Raw genomic sequence first — 21,572 nt, forward strand, 5'->3', positions numbered from 1 at the left:
TGAAGATCCCTTCCTCACTATAGTATTATATCTATAGTAAATTAGGTGTGAAGATCCCTTCCTCCCTATAGTATTATATCTATAGTAAATTAGGTGTGAAAATAGGAAACCAGCTGTAGCAGGAGAAGAGATGTCAGTTTACTATATAAATCTACTCTATGGAACCTTGGTTACAACATTTTAATGGGGAAAATCGGAAGAAACAGCCAATGTGAGGTCGTGAATTGACCGGAAGCATTGCGCAGTAAACAGAGTTTGAAGATCCTGGTCCATTTCCCCGAATGAGCAGCAAGTACTATATGGACGTCAGGTGTGTTGTACCGACGGTCCTATCTTATATGACAGGACATCTTAAAAAGTAGATCCATGAGATATGAAACAAGATATGGACACAAAATAACAAATTTTATTTCTGAAAATACAAAATACCGTATAACAAAATATCTGGTTTGCCTAATTGGTAAGTACTCACAACAAAGCCGAAAGTATGCGTCCTATAGTAGTTCTTTATGCCTGAAATTGGTGTATTTAATTACGTTTGGAAGAAAAACAAATACAGTCTACATTTGCTTTACAGAAGAAATGCTATCAATTTCAAAATTTGTTTGAGCGTTCGAAGATAAATATCAAATAAAGTAAGACTAACAAAAAGTTTTTAAAAACGCAAACACTACAGAAAGCTTTTCTCTGGATTATTCCGATATTAATTTATTAATTGAGTTCATCACAATACATCATAGCCAGTTCATCACAGTACATCAATGTGGGTACATCGTAGTACATCATTGCCAGTTCATCACAGTACATCATAGCCAGTTCACCACAGTACATCAATGTGGGTACATCGTAGTACATCATAGCCAGTTCATCACAGTACATCAATGTGGGTACATCATTGCCAGTTCATCACAGTACATCAATGCGGGTACATCACAGTACATCATAGCCTGTTCATCACAGTACATCAATGCGGGTACATCATAGTACATCATTGCCTGTTCATCACAGTACATCAATGCCAGTACATCTTCATCTATGGTCCCTGATTGGAGTCATTGCATCAAACAACTGTATTCAGAGATGATTCCGCAAACATCCTACGAATCGTGTACATAAAGGCCAGCCTCGTTCTTACATTCACAAATAAGTGGGTTATATATAAAAAAGGAAAGTCACAAAAAACTATACATGTATAAAAAAAAAAAAAACAATGTTTTCAGGAATGTCTTCCTTAAAACTTCACCTTCATGGGAAGTGGGCCGGCTTCGTCGTTGACGAAACGGGCATATTTGCCGTTCTCGTTCATGCCCACTGCATATGGCTTTGCGATATCACGGGTGTTGTGTCCCCTAGATAGAACTAGAAGCATTCCGAAGGTTGCGACCAAGGTCAACAAGGAGCCGACCACGGCGACAATGAGGCACCATGGCACAGTGATGTGGACGTTGAGGTCACTCATCTGGAACTCCAGATACTTGTGAGCCATTATGAGAACGGACGCCACCTTACCGACCGCAACGAGGTAGATGACACCTGTAATGGTAAATAAAAAAATGACAGGTTGGGACTAAGTCTATTTTTGTCTAGTTTGGCTACCTCCAATGGCGTCCTATCCCTGTATTTGAGAGCCATTCTATTAATGAGTTAAACAAACTTCGTTCAATCGGCAAACTAGGGAATTATCTTCGAAAGTACTACAATAAATACATGATGTAAATACAACCAATTATTTCAATCATTGATCCCTATAAAGGTAGCATCTGAAACAATTCGTATATGTTTACAAAGAAGTTCCTCTTCTTAAGGGGCGTCTATATAGCAGAATAATGTTGAATTTCCAACACGAAACATATATCTAAATATTGCACAAAAATAGTCATTTAATATACCAAAATGTTTGTTTGGACATTTAGTTTCTTCATAACACCAATAATATGATGTAGATGCCAACAGTTTCTTCTAATGAGTTACTTTGTGGTAAGATGTAGCAGGTCATAATTCTGAGTCACACAAATAACCAAACTTGAAAAATAGCGAAACTATGAACGACATGGCCCTTTTGTTACAAATGAGCTAATCATGCCCCCCCTGAAACATACATTTTTCGCTTGTTTTGTTGAATTTACACACAGTTTAACAAATTACATGTCCACAGAAAGGCCCACGGTTTGTCATGGTACATTCTAATAGTTCATCGAGTTATTTCTATTAAATTGCACAATATCAGGAATGTATAGGCTTGTTAAATATCACTGTGGATTTGCTGTTTAGATATCCATTAAAAACCCAAAGGGAAGCATTATAGAGTTTCAGGGAATAATTTTGTTAAGGAACCGTCCTTAAAATTATGGAAGGTTTTACTGGAGGAAAATATTGAATAAGTAATATTGCTGAAACAGGCCTATGATTATAAACAGAAGTGTTGACCAATGATTAGCTTCTGACTTTAAAATGGAGATGATGCACCTCTACATGTATAGCTTTGTACAGGTTCCGATATGCCGGACTTCCATTCTGGTTACCGCACTGTTTGTCCCTATCTACATGTACCTCTATATACATGTACTATATATTTAACAAAAACATATCCATTTCATCATGTTATAACTTCAGTCAAGGTCGGAGATGTACAATTTCGGACGATTCCTATTGGTCCAACTCAAACACGGAAGTAAACACTGTAATCCGACAAACAATATGTATTGTTAGAACACAATGGGGAATTGCAAACTGAAGATAAAGACAATGTAAAATAATTACACAATTACAAACTATTTACTGGTACATAGGAATAGTGCTAGGACTGTTCTAGGAAACTTACCGGATGTGAGGAGGGACATGAACGACAAGATAGCACTCCAGCGACCCCTAGCGCCACCACGAGCATACACCCACAGAGCGAAGATTCCCATGAAGGACATGGCGAGTCCGATGGTGGCCTCTACTCGGAACTCACACAGCATCTTATCCGTGTATACTGTAATAAAATAATACATTGGTGTAAGTAGTACCACAACAAAAGCCATTGTATTGATACTAGAATTGTATTTTATCCATTCACTACTCTGGAAAAAAGATAAAGGTAATGTAAAATGAAACGCACAATGCTGTTAAAGTAAAATCAAAACAAAAATAAAAAACAAAATTCAAAATAAAATGCAACTCACGTGCAATGTTTTTCACTATTTCAGCCAAAGGTCTTGTCTCAGCGGGTAGATCGTTAGCGACGTCATCGGCGTGCTTGTATGACGTCACGTGACAGTTCTTCCTCATTTTGTCATGATCATCATGGTCGTCATCGTCATCGTCAATCTCCTCGGAACTGTCATGGTTGCTGCGTTTCTTGCGATCAATAATCATCTCCGGGGTTGGTGGTGGACTACTCTTCCCGTCCTGTTTACTGACGCGAGTGCACGTGACGGTGTACCAAAGACCAAGGGACATGTGTACACCGGGACCACAGTGGTGTTTTCCTCTCCTGTGTTCCTCATGCATCGCAACTCTCCTAGATGGTGCCGGTTTCACCATATTGCATGGAGGAAGACGACGCATTTGGTCCGTCCTGGCATCTTCCGGGATTTCGCTAATACTTCCGTCATCACATGGCGGCATCACCATATCGTCGATAAACACAGGTTGTGCCTTCTTCACAGGAATATGTACGCCAGCCCAGCCAGGGCTAGTAAACACAATTATTTTCATCAACAAACCCAAGCTGGCCAGCACCCCAATAACGAGAAGCTGACGAGAAACCTCCATTTTCGAAAGTGTGCTATTCGCTTCCGTAAAACTTAACAACTGTGTCGTTCTCGGGAGCTGGTCTACCTTGAGGTAATGAGATGCTACCTGTAGACACCAGGTGATGCTGCGGTAAGTGTACCTGGTTGGAGGAGACGATCGATACTGACAGACGGCACTCAGTGTGTGTTCTATAATGCAAGACTGACGCACAGGTAAAACCTGGATTTCCTTCACTTATACCGGGTAGACCGACTGCCTCAAAATTGTAAATAGCATTATATCCCAGCAGTATTACGGTCGTGGACTAGAAATACAGTAATGATCGCGCCTGCCAATTGGACGACTGCTAGGTCATGACTATAAATAAAACATACATACGGAAATCGTGACCATGGAGTAGTTTCAACAATAGAGCCCAAATTGTGTGTTCACCCAACCGGGTACATGTATACAACTCATTAACATAAACATGTCTCAAAACGTGCTACTTATCGCGAACATTTTACGGTAAACGCTTATTTTACACGTGACTTGTTAGGCAAATGTACGCCTGACTATTCCATATCATTCCAATTTCTAATGTCACGAGGAAATGATAATGGCCGCTTGTTTCGTTTTGGTAAGAATCCATTTAGTCTACAGCCATTAGCATTGTGCTAGTTATGCCAATCAGAAGGTGTAAGAAGGTAGTTTGGGTCTCATGATTTGCTTATAATTTCTACCCGATACGATTTTGCTATTGTTGGCTTTTTTGTGTCTCCAAGTGGCCCTGTGTAAGAATCGTACCGGGTCCTTCCTTGTATAATCTGTAAGAGGCTACTAATCTTTTCAACTTCTTTCTAAACAACTATTTCTTTCCTAATATTATACCTTATAAATGGAACGCAGAGACTAAACCTCGAGCCCCGTCGAGTGTATAATGTCCCATTTCTCTCCCCCCCCCCCCCGCCCCCCTCTCCTCCTTCCCATGCGTAGCCCCTTCGTTGATAGAAAACTGTTCGAGGCAAATAGCAAAATTATCATGAAAATGTATCTATTACACTGAAGCGCGATACTGCAGGTAGATAGTGATTTTATGTTTAATAAAAAAAAAAAAAAATCAATTTTGATTTGCTAAAGTGATAAAATTCTCAATCTAAAATATTGTTTTTTTTTCATTGTTGTCAAAGTAAAGTATCTGAAATCCAATTGTGTGTTGTCGCGGACATTAGTTCGAATACCTACTTTTAAACACGAAATATTTGACTAGACAGAGAAACAAACAACAATGATCATATTAATTGTTTTGTTTGCAAAAAAGACATGGACAAAACAGAATAATCACAAATACAGTGTGAAGTTTTTGGCTATTTATTCACAAACGATGACGTCACAAACAGTGTAAACTTATTGGCCATTAATTTAACAATGATGACGTCAAAAACACAGTGGAAAGTTAGGTGCCTTTAGTTAAACAATAATGACGTCACAAACACAATGTAACGTTAATGGCCATTAATTTAACAATGCTGACGCCACAAACAGTTTTTAGTTATTGGCCACTTATTTAACAATGATGACGTCACAAACAGTGTAAAGTTATGTCACAAACACAGTGAAAAGTTATTGGCTATTAGTTCAACAATGATGACGTCACAAACAGTGTAAAGTTATTGGCTATTAGTTCAACAATGATGGCGTCACAAACACAGTGAAAAGTTATTGGAAGCATTTAACTACCGTTGGAAAGTTATGGTTCTATAATTCTCACTGGATTACGTTTTTGTCTGCAATCCCTTGAGAATCACTGGACCATAACTCTCCAAAGAAGGCAGTTCATTATTTTACAGTGATGACGTCACAAACATTGATATTCATCGGTCATTAATTTCATAAATGAAGAAAAAATCACAGTATAAAGTTATTAGTCCTTATTGATACTTGTGACGTCACGAACAGTTGCAGCCACTTGCAATTACTGGTGCTGATGGCATCCTAGACATTGTAATGTTAATGGTCATTATTGTTACCGATGACGTAAAAAACGGTGTAATGCTATTGGTCATTAACCTAATTGATGCCGTCATAGTAAAATGATTTTAATCATTAATATTTCTGGTGACGTCACAAACATTGCAAAGACAATAGTCATAAATATGAGACTAAAGACGTAACACTCAGTGTTAAGTAATTGGTAATTAATCTTAGAGTGATAACTTCAGAATCAGGATAAAGATATTGGTTATTAATCTAAGGGTTGGAGTCACAATAAATGTAAAGATATTGGTCATCAACCCAATAGTGATGAAGTCACAATCAGTGTAAAAATATTGGTAAATAATCTAACAGTGATGACGTCAAAACAGTGTTAAGTTATCGGTCATTAGCCTAACAGTGATGAAGTCACAAACAGTGTAATGTTATTGTTACTATTGTTGTTGATGACGTCACAAACATTGTAAAGTTATTGGTCATTAATCTAACAGATGGAGTCACAATCAGTGGAGTTATTGACATTTAATCTTACAGTGATGACGTCACAAACAGTGTAGAATTATTGGTGATTAATCTTTGAGTACTGACGTCATAATCAGTGTCAAGTTATTGGTCATTAATTAATCTAAACATGGCGACGTCTCAAAATTGTGAAGTCACAATAAACATCGTCAAATAAAGGTAATGGTCAGTGATCACCAATGTGATTGGTCGTCAATCTAACAGTGATGACGTCACAATTCACACTGTAAAAATAAAGGTAATCGAAAATCAAAGTTTTAAGTTATTGGTCAGTAATGCAAAGTGATTAACTCAAAAACAAGGTGTCAAGTTAATGGCCATGAAGATAAATGGACATATTCCTATAGTCGCACAAGTAATTTCACAACTTCTTTATGTAGTGAGGGTTTGTGTTTATGAACATATGCTATCAGTCAACCACTACATTACATACAAGCATTGTGCATACTGATGTGAGTCGTTTGAGAAACAACAGGAGGCGGCATCACGTTTGTCTGGTGGTTGATACTCAGTAGTGTGTGTTGTTGCCTGTTTACGACAATCCCTCCCTCTGTTGCACCCGCGGTTTTGAACACCTCCAGCACCAACAAGATCGCCACGACAAACGAAAAAGAGGCTCCAATGGCAGCGAGGACGACAGAGAAGGGAGTTATGGCGGTCAATTCCTCTGCCTGGGACAGGATAGGGTGGAGATTAAGAGCAAGTTTCGCAAATTTCCCGATCACATACCACATCAAGACGCCTAGGGAAATAATGAATCATTCGTTAAATATGAAAATTATGTACGCCACAAGTACATATATCTGTTACACGTCATCATTACGTGTATTACAAGTACAAATATATATACCACGTCATTATTACGTGTATCATAAGTACAAATATATATACCACGTCATTATTACGTGTATCATAAGTACAAATATATATACCACGTCATTATTACGTGTATCACAAGTACATGTATATATGTACCACGTCATTATTACGTGTATCACAAGTACATGTATATATGTACCACGTCATTATTACGTGTATCACAAGTACATGTATATATGTACCACGTCATTATTACGTATATCACAAGTACATGTATATATGTACCACGTCATTATTACGTGTATCACAAGTACATGTATATATGTAACACGTCATCATTACGTATATCACAAGTACATGTATATATGTAACACGTCATCATTACGTGTATCACAAGTACATGTATATATGTACCACGTCATTATTACGTGTATCACAAGTACATGTATATATGTAACACGTCATTATTACGTGTATCACAAGTACATGTATATATGTAACACGTCATTATTACGTGTATCACAAGTACATGTATATATGTAACACGTCATCATTACGTGTATCACAAGTACATGTATATATGTACCACGTCATTATTACGTGTATCACAAGTACATGTATATATGTACCACGTCATTATTACGTGTATCACAAGTACATGTATATATGTAACACGTCATTATTACGTGTATCACAAGTACATGTATATATGTAACACGTCATCATTACGTGTATCACAAGTACATGTATATATGTACCACGTCATTATTACGTGTATCACAAGTATATGTATATATGTAACACGTCATTATTACGTGTATCACAAGTACATGTATATATGTAACACGTCATTATTACGTGTATCACAAGTACATGTATATATGTAACACGTCATTATTACGTGTATCACAAGTACATGTATATATGTAACACGTCATCATTACGTGTATCACAAGTACATGTAAATGTGTACCACGTCATTATTACGTGTATCACAAGTACATGTATATGTGTACCACGTCATTATTACGTGTATCACAAGTACATGTATATATGTAACACGTCATCATTACGTGTATCACAAGTACATGTATATATGTAACACGTCATTATTACGTGTATCACAAGTACATGTATATATGTACCACGTCATTATTACGTGTATCACAAGTACATGTATATATGTAACACGTCATCATTACGTGTATCACAAGTACATGTATATATGTACCACGTCATTATTACGTGTATCACAAGTACATGTATATATGTACCACGTCATTATTACGTGTATCACAAGTACATGTATATATGTAACACGTCATTATTACGTGTATCACAAGTACATGTATATATGTAACACGTCATCATTACGTGTATCACAAGTACATGTATATATGTACCACGTCATTATTACGTGTATCACAAGTATATGTATATATGTAACACGTCATTATTACGTGTATCACAAGTACATGTATATATGTAACACGTCATTATTACGTGTATCACAAGTACATGTATATATGTAACACGTCATTATTACGTGTATCACAAGTACATGTATATATGTAACACGTCATCATTACGTGTATCACAAGTACATGTAAATGTGTACCACGTCATTATTACGTGTATCACAAGTACATGTATATGTGTACCACGTCATTATTACGTGTATCACAAGTACATGTATATATGTAACACGTCATCATTACGTGTATCACAAGTACATGTATATATGTAACACGTCATTATTACGTGTATCACAAGTACATGTATATATGTACCACGTCATTATTACGTGTATCACAAGTACATGTATATATGTAACACGTCATCATTACGTGTATCACAAGTACATGTATATATGTACCACGTCATTATTACGTGTATCACAAGTACATGTATATATGTACCACGTCATTATTACGTGTATCACAAGTACATGTATATATGTAACACGTCATCATTACGTGTATCACAAGTACATGTATATATGTAACACGTCAAAATGTATTACAAGGACTTCCATATTTTTTTTTCGTTTTTTTTATTATTGTTTTTTTATGGATTTTTTTTTTAATTGACTTATAACAAAAAGAGAAACTTATTTTCAAAATACGAAAAACATTCCACTGAAAATGCTATTTTTATAGTAAAGAGAATAAAGACACTGTGCTCTGGATGGTCGAGTCCTTTACTACACGGCGATTGATAAAGACACGACTAATAATTTTAAGCGACTTCAGTTCTGAGTCTTAATTATGTTCTACATAACTGTGATCCGGACAAACATCAATGTAGCAAACCTATAATATGTAAGTCGCGTGTTATCAACGATTGTTTATGTTGTTCCACCATCCATGGCCTTTAAGATTAATGTTACGTACATATAATATATTTACTTCATACTTTTGTATAATCCTAATATACTCGAGTTTTATCAGCACATGGAATACTATGTAAGGGAGGTAACCCATTCAAACTTAAATCACTGTCCAGTAGAGAATGTTAAAAATCATACCCGAGATGAAGAAACAGCCAATGGACAACATGCCGTTACACTTGCTGGAGAGGACGGGTCGACGGAAGTGGAGCCCGAGGAACAGCAGGCCGACGACGCCGAGGCCGACGGCGAGCGATGTAAGTACCTGGTATTGAGCGATGTTCAAAATGTCGGCAACTGTGGAAGAGATGATTCCAGGTAAATAAAACTAATCCATTGCATACAGCTTCATCTGATTTAAACGTTTCCTGCCTCGATAATCATTTTACAAAAGTACACCTGAATGGTTATGACTATAAAGGCCCAATGTTCTTTTAAAATTCTAATAATCCATCCGTCATTTCTATTGGTTTTGTTAGGATTTGAAGTTACTAGCAAGTATAATATTATAGCGTCCGCCGGAATCCTCGATAACGAAAAGTTTTAAAGGATGTCATTGCCCACGGAATATAATATCAGGGGAAACAAGTGCAATCAATGATTGCGAAAGCTCACCGGCGGCAGCAATCACACTATGCATTCATTTTTTATGTATGTATAAGCATGTAATTTTGAAATGGTATGTCACATAATATCGCTCCTAGACCTCTAATGGATGTATAAACCAAATAAGAAGGGTGTGGACTAACAAGCTTTCAAAACTAACCCCCAAAGTCCACTAAATAGTAAAATGCCAAAATGCCAATTTTTTTCTGCATGATTTGCCACAGCATCAATCCTGGAGCTCTAATGAATGTATAAACCAATTAGAAGGGTGATAGGTGTATACTTTTGGACTTACAAGCTTTCAAAAAACTTACTCCAAAAACTTTAAAGTGGGTTCTGGTGCCAAAAAAGTTAAGTCCACAAAATGGTAAAATCCGAAAAAATCACAATTTTTTTCTGCATGATATTGCCATAACATCACTCCTAGACCTCTAATGAATGTATAAACCAATTTAGAAGGACATGAGGTGTATACTTTTGGACTTACAAGCTTTCAAAACACTTACTCCAAAAACTTTAAAGTGGGTTTTGGTGCCAAAAAAAGTTAAGTCCACTAAATGGTAAAATGCGAAAAAATCAAAAAAGAAAATTCTGCATTATTTTGCCATAACATCACTCTTAGACCTCTAATGAATGCATAAACCAACTTAGAAGGGCCTGAGCTGTATACTTTTGGACTTACAAGCTTTCCAAAAACTTACTCCAAAAACTTTAAAGTTTTGGGGTGGGACGCCGACGCGACAGCATTAGGTCTCGGTTACTCGTAACCGGTGAGCTAATAACAAAATTCACGCATCAATACACTTTGCCTGCAGGTGTCCATTTCCTTTTCCTATTTTATATATTTTTTCGGTACAATAAACAATTTACGGCCCTACATGCAGGGTAATAAGAAGGTTTATTCACCCTCAGCTTTCATGTTTCCCTCAGGCAAGACCTCTGCAAATGTGGTACCTTCAGGTAAACAAACCTTCATATTACCCTGCATCCAGGGGTATGAATACATGATATAACCGAGTGTCAACGTGATTCTGTAGACAAAAATAAAGATTGGTTAAAGGTGAAAAGCAATTATGAATTGGTAGGGATATTTCTCGGCATTTCATAAAAACACATACTCTTCTATTTCAGGTGCTTATTTTATACTTTACTGGTCATTTGTTGACGTAACTGAACAGATTTAAAGAAAATTAAATGCAGGTAAATCCACAGGACGTTATGAAGTTTAGTTTGATAAAGTAATACATCTACAAACAAAAACATAGATAGGCTAGATAAAGTAATACATCTACAAACAAAAACATAGATAGGCTTTTGTAACAAGATAACTTAGTTAAAAGTTTCCCACAATTTGTATGTCAAGTGTATCGGTGATATATATGTAATATCTGTATGTTATATACAGTGGTATATATGTGATATCTGTATGCTATATACAGTGGTATGTATGTGATATCTGTATGTTATATACAGTGGTATGTATGTAATATCTGTATGTTATATACAGTGGTATATATGTGATATCTGTATGTTATATACAGTGGTATGTATGTTATATCTGTATGTTATATACAGTGGTATGTATGTGATATCTGTATGTTATATCTGTAGTATACTTACAGTGGTATGTATGCAATATATGTATGTTATATCGGTGATATATATGTGATATATGTATGTTGTATACAGTGGTATGTATGTGATATCTGTATGTTATATACAGTGGTATATATGTGATATCTGTATGTTATATACAGTGGTATGTATGTTATATCTGTATGTTATATACAGTGGTATATATGTGATATCTGTATGTTATATCTGTATGTTATATACAGTGGTATATATGTGATATATGTATGTTATATAAAGTGGTATATATGTGATATCTGTATGTTATATACAGTGGTATGTATGTGATATCTGTATGTTATATACAGTGGTATATATGCGATATCTGTATGTTATATACAGTGGTATATATGTGATATCTGTATGTTATATCGGTGATATATATGTGATTTCTGTATGTTATATCGGTGATATATATGTGATATCTGTATGTTATATCGGTGATATATATGTGATATCTGTATGTTATATCGGTGATATATATGTGATACCTGTATGTTATATCGGTGATATATATGTGATATTTGTATGTTATATCGGTGATATATATGTGATATCTATGTTATATCGGTGATATCTATGTAATATCTGTATGTTATATCGGTGATATATATGTGATATCTGTATGTTATATCGGTGATATATATGTGATATCTGTATGTTATATCGGTGATATATATGTGATATCTGTATGTTATATCGGTGATATATATGTGATATCTGTATGTTATATCGGTGATATATATGTGATATCTGTATGTAATATCTGTATTATACTTACAGTGGTATGTATGTAATATCTGTAGTATACTTACAGTGGTATGTATGTTATATCTGTATTATACTTACAGTGGTATGTATGTTATATCTGTAGTATACTTACAGTGGTATGTATGTTATATCTGTAGTATACTTACAGTGGTATGTATGTTATATCTGTAGTATACTTACAGTGGTATGTATGTAATATCTGTATTATACTTACAGTGGTATGTATGTAATATCTGTAGTATACTTACAGTGGTATGTATGTTATATCTGTATTATACTTACAGTGGTATGTATGTTATATCTGTAGTATACTTACAGTGGTATGTATGTTATATCTGTAGTATACTTACAGTGGTATGTATGTAATATCTGTAGTATACTTACAGTGGTATGTAATATCTGTAGTATACTTACAGTGGTTTGTATGTAATATCTGTAGTATACTTACAGTGGTATGTATGTAATATCTGTAGTATACTTACAGTGGTATGTATGTTATATCTGTATTATACTTACAGTGGTATGTATGTTATATCTGTAGTATACTTACAGTGGTATGTATGTAATATCTGTAGTATACTTACAGTGATATATATGTGATATCTGTATGTAATATCTGTATTATACTTACAGTGGTATGTATGTAATATCTGTAGTATACTTACAGTGGTATGTAATATCTGTAGTATACTTGCAGTGGTATGTATGTAATATCTGTAGTATACTTACAGTGGTATGTATGTAATATCTGTAGTATACTTACAGTGGTATGTATGTAATATCTGTATTATACTTACAGTGGTATGTAATATCTGTATTATACTTACAGTGGTATGTATGTTATATCTGTAGTATACTTACAGTGGTTTGTATGTAATATCTGTAGTATACTTACAGTGGTATGTAATATCTGTAGTATACTTACAGTGGTATGTATGTAATATCTGTAGTATACTTACAGTGGTTTGTATGTAATATCTGTAGTATACTTACAGTGGTTTGTATGTAATATCTGTAGTATACTTACAGTGGTTTGTATGTAATATCTGTAGTATACTTACAGTGGTTTGTATGTAATATCTGTAGTATACTTACAGTGGTATGTAATATCTGTCGTATACTTACAGTGGTATGTATGTAATATCTGTAGTATACTTACAGTGGTTTGTATGTAATATCTGTAGTATACTTACAGTGGTATGTAATATCTGTAGTATACTTACAGTGGTATGTATGTAATATCTGTAGTATACTTACAGTGGTATTTATGTTATATCTGTAGTATACTTACAGTGGTATGTATGTAATATCTGTAGTATACTTACAGTGGTATGTATGTAATATCTGTAGTATACTTACAGTTGTATGTAATATCTGTAGTATACTTACAGTGGTATGTAATATCTGTAGTATACTTACAGTGGTATGTATGTAATAGAGGTAGTATACTTACAGTGGTTTGTATGTAATATCTGTAGTATACTTACAGTGGTATGTAATATCTGTAGTATACTTACAGTTGTATGTATGTAATATCTGTAGTATACTTACAGTTGTATGTATGTAATATCTGTAGTATACTTACAGTTGTATGTATGTTATATATGTATTATACTTACAGTGGTATGTAATATCTGTAGTATACTTACAGTGGTATGTATGTAATATCTGTAGTATACTTACAGTGGTATTTATGTTATATCTGTAGTATACTTACAGTGGTATGTATGTAATATCTTAGTATACTTACAGTGGTATGTATGTAATATCTGTAGTATACTTACAGTTGTATGTAATATCTGTAGTATACTTACAGTGGTATGTAATATCTGTAGTATACTTACAGTGGTATGTAATATCTTTAGTATACTTACAGTGGTATGTATGTAATAGAGGTAGTATACTTACAGTGGTTTGTATGTAATATCTGTAGTATACTTACAGTGGTATGTAATATCTGTAGTATACTTACAGTTGTATGTATGTAATATCTGTAGTATACTTACAGTTGTATGTATGTTATATCTGTATTATACTTACAGTGGTATGTAATATCTGTAGTATACTTACAGTGGTATGTAATATCTGTAGTATACTTACAGTGGTATGTATGTAATATCTGTAGTATACTTACAGTGGTATGTATGTAATATCTGTATTATACTTACAGTGGTATGTATGTAATATCTGTAGTATACTTACAGTTGTATGTATGTAATATCTGTAGTATACTTACAGTTGTATGTATGTAATATCTGTATTATACTTACAGTGGTATGTATGTTATATCTGTATTATACTTACAGTGGTATGTATGTTATATCTGTATGTTATATCGGTGATATATATGTGATATCTGTATGTTATATACAGTGGTATGTATGTTATATCTGTATGTTATATCGGTGATATATATGTGATATCTGTATGTTATATCGGTGATATATATGTGATATCTGTATGTTATATCGGTGATATATATGTGATATCTGTATGTTATATCGGTGATATATATGTGATATCTGTATGTTATATAGGCGATATCTATGTAATATCTGTATGTTATATCGGTGATATATATGTGATATCTGTATGTTATATCGGTGATATATATGTGATATCTGTATGTTATATCGGTGATATATATGTGATATCTGTATGTTATATCGGTGATATATATGTAATATCTGTATGTTATATCGGTGATATATATGTGATATCTGTATGTTATATCGGTGATATATATGTGATATCTGTATGTTATATCGGTGATATATATGTGATATCTGTATGTTATATCGGTGATATATATGTGATATCTGTATGTAATATCTGTATTATACTTACAGTGGTATGTATGTAATATCTGTAGTATACTTACAGTGGTATGTATGTTATATCTGTATTATACTTACAGTGGTATGTATGTTTTATCTGTAGTATACTTACAGTGGTATGTATGTTATATCTGTAGTATACTTACAGTGGTATGTATGTTATATCTGTAGTATACTTACAGTGGTATGTATGTTATATCTGTAGTATACTTACAGTGGTATGTATGTAATATCTGTATTATACTTACAGTGGTATGTATGTAATATCTGTAGTATACTTACAGTGGTATGTATGTTATATCTGTATTATACTTACAGTGGTATGTATGTTATATCTGTAGTATACTTACAGTGGTATGTATGTTATATCTGTAGTATACTTACAGTGGTATGTATGTAATATCTGTAGTATACTTACAGTGGTATGTAATATCTGTAGTATACTTACAGTGGTTTGTATGTAATATCTGTAGTATACTTACAGTGGTATGTATGTAATATCTGTAGTATACTTACAGTGGTATGTATGTTATATCTGTATTATACTTACAGTGGTATGTATGTTATATCTGTAGTATACTTACAGTGGTATGTATGTAATATCTGTAGTATACTTACAGTGATATATATGTGATATCTGTATGTAATATCTGTATTATACTTACAGTGGTATGTATGTAATATCTGTAGTATACTTACAGTGGTATGTAATATCTGTAGTATACTTGCAGTGGTATGTATGTAATATCTGTAGTATACTTACAGTGGTATGTATGTAATATCTGTAGTATACTTACAGTGGTATGTATGTAATATCTGTATTATACTTACAGTGGTATGTAATATCTGTATTATACTTACAGTGGTATGTATGTTATATCTGTAGTATACTTACAGTGGTTTGTATGTAATATCTGTAGTATACTTACAGTGGTATGTAATATCTGTAGTATACTTACAGTGGTATGTATGTAATATCTGTAGTATACTTACAGTGGTATGTAATATCTGTAGTATACTTACAGTGGTATGTATGTAATATCTGTAGTATACTTACAGTGGTATGTATGTAATATAGGTAGTATACTTACAGTGGTATGTATGTTATATCTAGTACATTGTATACTTACAGTGGTATGTATGTAATATCTGTATTATACTTACAGTGGTATGTATGTAATATCTGTAGTATACTTACAGTGGTATGTATGTAATATCTGTAGTATACTTACAGTGGTATGTATGTAATATAGGTAGTATATTACAGTGGTTTGTATGTAATATCTGTCGTATACTTACAGTGGTATGTATGTTATATCTGTAGTATACTTACAGTGGTATGTATGTAATATCTGTAGTATACTTACAGTGGTTTGTAATATCTGTAGTATACTTACAGTGGTATGTATGTAATATCTGTCGTATACTTACAGTGGTATGTATGTAATATCTGTAGTATACTTACAGTGGTTTGTATGTAATATCTGTAGTATACTTACAGTGGTTTGTATGTAATATCTGTAGTATACTTACAGTGGTTTGTATGTAATATCTGTAGTATACTTACAGTGGTTTGTATGTAATATCTGTAGTATACTTACAGTGGTATGTAATATCTGTCGTATACTTACAGTGGTATGTATGTAATATCTGTAGTATACTTACAGTGGTTTGTATGTAATATCTGTAGTATACTTACAGTGGTATGTAATATCTGTAGTATACTTACAGTGGTATGTATGTAATATCTGTAGTATACTTACAGTGGTATTTATGTTATATCTGTAGTATACTTACAGTGGTATGTATGTAATATCTGTAGTATACTTACAGTGGTATGTATGTAATATCTGTAGTATACTTACAGTTGTATGTAATATCTGTAGTATACTTACAGTGGTATGTAATATCTGTAGTATACTTACAGTGGTATGTATGTAATAGAGGTAGTATACTTACAGTGGTTTGTATGTAATATCTGTAGTATACTTACAGTGGTATGTTATATCTGTAGTATACTTACAGTGGTATGTAATATCTGTAGTATACTTACAGTTGTATGTATGTAATATCTGTAGTATACTTACAGTTGTATGTATGTTATATCTGTATTATACTTACAGTGGTATGTAATATCTGTAGTATACTTACAGTTGTATGTATGTAATATCTGTAGTATACTTACAGTGGTATTTATGTTATATCTGTAGTATACTTACAGTGGTATGTATGTAATATCTTAGTATACTTACAGTGGTATGTATGTAATATCTGTAGTATACTTACAGTTGTATGTAATATCTGTAGTATACTTACAGTGGTATGTAATATCTGTAGTATACTTACAGTTGTATGTATGTAATATCTGTAGTATACTTACAGTTGTATGTATGTTATATCTGTATTATACTTACAGTGGTATGTAATATCTGTAGTATACTTACAGTGGTATGTAATATCTGTAGTATACTTACAGTGGTATGTATGTAATATCTGTAGTATACTTACAGTGGTATGTATGTAATATCTGTATTATACTTACAGTGGTATGTATGTAATATCTGTAGTATACTTACAGTTGTATGTATGTAATATCTGTAGTATACTTACAGTTGTATGTATGTAATATCTGTATTATACTTACAGTGGTATGTATGTTATATCTGTATGTTATATCGGTGATATATATGTGATATCTGTATGTTATATACAGTGGTATGTATGTTATATCTGTATGTTATATCGGTGATATATATGTGATATCTGTATGTTATATCGGTGATATATATGTGATATCTGTATGTTATATCGGTGATATATATGTGATATCTGTATGTTATATCGGTGATATATATGTGATATCTGTATGTTATATAGGCGATATCTATGTAATATATGTATGTTATATCGGTGATATATATGTGATATCTGTATGTTATATCGGTGATATATATGTGATATCTGTATGTTATATCGGTGATATATATGTGATATCTGTATGTTATATCGGTGATATATATGTGATATCTGTATGTTATATCGGTGATATATATGTGATATCTGTATGTTATATCGGTGATATATATGTGATATCTGTATGTAATATCTGTATTATACTTACAGTGGTATGTATGTAATATCTGTAGTATACTTACAGTGGTATGTATGTTATATCTGTATTATACTTACAGTGGTATGTATGTTATATCTGTAGTATACTTACAGTGGTATGTATGTTATATCTGTAGTATACTTACAGTGGTATGTATGTTATATCTGTAGTATACTTACAGTGGTATGTATGTTATATCTGTAGTATACTTACAGTGGTATGTATGTAATATCTGTATTATACTTAGTGGTATGTATGTAATATCTGTAGTATACTTACAGTGGTATGTATGTTATATCTGTATTATACTTACAGTGGTATGTATGTTATATCTGTAGTATACTTACAGTGGTATGTATGTTATATCTGTAGTATACTTACAGTGGTATGTATGTAATATCTGTAGTATACTTACAGTGGTATGTAATATCTGTAGTATACTTACAGTGGTTTGTATGTAATATCTGTAGTATACTTACAGTGGTATGTATGTAATATCTGTAGTATACTTACAGTGGTATGTATGTTATATCTGTATTATACTTACAGTGGTATGTATGTTATATCTGTAGTATACTTATAGTGGTATGTATGTAATATCTGTAGTATACTTACAGTGATATATATGTGATATCTGTATGTAATATCTGTATTATACTTACAGTGGTATGTATGTAATATCTGTAGTATACTTACAGTGGTATGTAATATCTGTAGTATACTTGCAGTGGTATGTATGTAATATCTGTAGTATACTTACAGTGGTATGTATGTAATATCTGTATTATACTTACAGTGGTATGTATGTAATATCTGTATTATACTTACAGTGGTATGTAATATCTGTATTATACTTACAGTGGTATGTATGTTATATCTGTAGTATACTTACAGTGGTTTGTATGTAATATCTGTAGTATACTTACAGTGGTATGTAATATCTGTAGTATACTTACAGTGGTATGTATGTAATATCTGTAGTATACTTACAGTGGTATGTAATATCTGTAGTATACTTACAGTGGTATGTATGTAATATCTGTAGTATACTTACAGTGGTATGTATGTAATATAGGTAGTATACTTACAGTGGTATGTATGTTATATCTAGTATACTTACAGTGGTATGTATGTAATATCTGTATTATACTTACAGTGGTATGTATGTAATATAGGTAGTATACTTACAGTGGTATGTATGTAATATCTGTAGTATACTTACAGTGGTATGTATGTAATATCTGTAGTATACTTACAGTGGTATGTAATATCTGTAGTATACTTACAGTGGTATGTATGTAATATCTGTAGTATACTTACAGTGGTATGTATGTAATATAGGTAGTATACTTACAGTGGTATGTATGTTATATCTAGTATACTTACAGTGGTATGTATGTAATATCTGTATTATACTTACAGTGGTATGTATGTAATATAGGTAGTATACTTACAGTGGTATGTATGTAATATCTGTAGTATACTTACAGTGGTATGTATGTAATATAGGTAGTATACTTACAGTGGTTTGTATGCAATATCTGTCGTATACTTACAGTGGTATGTATGTTATATCTGTAGTATACTTACAGTGGTATGTATGTAATATCTGTACTCATACTTACAGGCATCGACGGATTCGTGAGCTTCCCAGTCGTTGTGCTTGAGTACAACACACATGCCTTTAATACAAACAGAAGCTGACCAAAGGCCAAATTCAAATATTGATGGAATTTCGGCATAATTGCCTTGGCCGGTTTGGATTTCAATTCTGAAGCGAATCCATCCTCGGGTAGAAAAGGCTATGATCTCTATGACAATGGCTGCCACACCTAACACAAGGTTAGCTTTTCCAAGTCTGGCGACATTCATTTTACACGGGGTGTGCGTCGTATGACAAAACAAGACTAGATATGTAGTCAGAGTACTAGTGTACCCTGCTCACAACTCGTGCGCACGTACAATCGCACAGGGGCCACAAGAGGGGTATTCACGGTACGAAACATAAAAAGTGGGAGCGTTCAAGGGATTCTATAATTATTTGACATAAAACGGTGTACATTTCACTTCAGTATATTAAATATCACTTCATTATTTCCAATGTTTGAAGGGAAAATATCGCGAAGTGGAAGCTATGAGGGGGAGAAATACTCAGGTGTTTTTGCCGATAGTAATTAACACCTCGGACAATTCCGTCATGGCTCGGAATTCAACTAGGACTTGATTGTCGTTATTTGAATAATTATGTGCAAGCAGTAAATCCGAGGTGTATCGATGGTAAAACGGCTTCATGGTCACATCACGAGAAATATTACCGACAAAAAATGTATAAAGTGAACTGGAGAATCAAATAGACTTCGATAAAAACAATCTTAGGGTTAAGAATGTAGCGGAACATGACCGGATCGTTCATCGGCGACCAGGTAGCTCGACCGGTAGAGCATCAGGCTAGTGTTCAGAGGTCCCGGGTTCGAATCCCGGTCTGGCCGTGTATTTTTCCACTTTTACTACAAGAATTTGATCCTTCAAAAGCTGAGGCATTGCTCGTCTCTAATAATGAACTAGATCCGGTCATTAATATAAATTTTAATGAGGTAAGATTTAGGAGTATACATTGATTCAAATTGTTTGTGGAACTTTATATACAGAACATATCAGTACAACTGTAGCAAAGCAATTAGGTTCCCTTCGTAAATTAAAACATATCCTTACTAGATGATCATTAAATATAATGTATAGATTATTAATTACTCTATTAACGACACAGAAAGGTTAGAAATTACAACTAGAGGCTAGCCGCATTGTCACTGGTCGACCTTCTTATATTAGCAGACAATAATTTTATACGTGTTGGTAACCTCTAGTCCACAGATAATCTCGTTGAAAACTCCAATTGTTCTTTAAGATTCACAATCATATTATTCCTATCTCAACACCCATCTCCCTCCTCTTGTTGCCCATAAATATCAACACGATCTCCGTAATACAGAACTATAACTTGCCGAACAACAGACTTGAACCTCTAACCTGTCATTCTTTCCCTCCACAATAAGACAGTGGGACTATTATCCATAGAATCATTTTCTGCATACCAAACTCTATGGAGAAAGAAAAAATAATCAACACACACGTTTAAGAATCCACGCCAGTACATTAAGGAACCGCTTAT

General features: G+C 33.5%; 2 protein-coding genes across 2 annotated transcripts; both read right to left on the reverse strand.

Moving 5' to 3' along the window:
* Positions 1 to 388: 388 nt before the first annotated feature.
* On the reverse strand, positions 389 to 3,965 carry LOC117329170. Its single transcript, XM_033886928.1, has 3 exons — positions 3,168 to 3,965; positions 2,822 to 2,977; positions 389 to 1,533 (listed from the first exon to the last, which is right to left on the reverse strand). Exons 1-3 carry the CDS (start codon positions 3,757 to 3,759, stop codon positions 1,232 to 1,234), a joined length of 1,050 nt encoding a protein of 349 aa, XP_033742819.1. The 5' UTR covers positions 3,760 to 3,965; the 3' UTR covers positions 389 to 1,231.
* A 1,535-nt stretch (positions 3,966 to 5,500) lies between these two features.
* Positions 5,501 to 20,385, reverse strand: LOC117329174. The gene is made up of 3 exons (XM_033886944.1): positions 20,029 to 20,385; positions 9,584 to 9,742; positions 5,501 to 6,979 (listed from the first exon to the last, which is right to left on the reverse strand). Exons 1-3 carry the CDS (start codon positions 20,273 to 20,275, stop codon positions 6,663 to 6,665), a joined length of 723 nt encoding a protein of 240 aa, XP_033742835.1. The 5' UTR covers positions 20,276 to 20,385; the 3' UTR covers positions 5,501 to 6,662.
* Positions 20,386 to 21,572: the final 1,187 nt, after the last annotated feature.

This window comes from Pecten maximus, chromosome 1 (genome assembly GCF_902652985.1).
Source record: "Pecten maximus chromosome 1, xPecMax1.1, whole genome shotgun sequence".
NCBI classification, from domain to species: Eukaryota; Metazoa; Mollusca; class Bivalvia; order Pectinida; family Pectinidae; genus Pecten; species Pecten maximus.

Bases quoted from the DNA above. Each gene is read 5' to 3' on its own strand.
- LOC117329174 (XM_033886944.1), bottom strand. From the start codon at position 20,275: ATGAATGTCGCCAGACTTGGAAAAGCTAACCTTGTGTTAGGTGTGGCA. The intron at 9,743-20,028 runs GTAAGTATGAGT...TCTCTTCCACAG, and splicing joins TCACGAATCCGTCGATGCCT to TTGCCGACATTTTGAACATC. The intron at 6,980-9,583 runs GTATGATTTTTA...TTATTTCCCTAG, and splicing joins TGGCTGTTTCTTCATCTCGG to GCGTCTTGATGTGGTATGTG.
- LOC117329170 (XM_033886928.1), bottom strand. From the start codon at position 3,759: ATGGAGGTTTCTCGTCAGCTTCTCGTTATTGGGGTGCTGGCCAGCTTG. The intron at 2,978-3,167 runs GTGAGTTGCATT...ATTTTATTACAG, and splicing joins AATAGTGAAAAACATTGCAC to TATACACGGATAAGATGCTG. The intron at 1,534-2,821 runs GTAAGTTTCCTA...TTACCATTACAG, and splicing joins CATGTCCCTCCTCACATCCG to GTGTCATCTACCTCGTTGCG.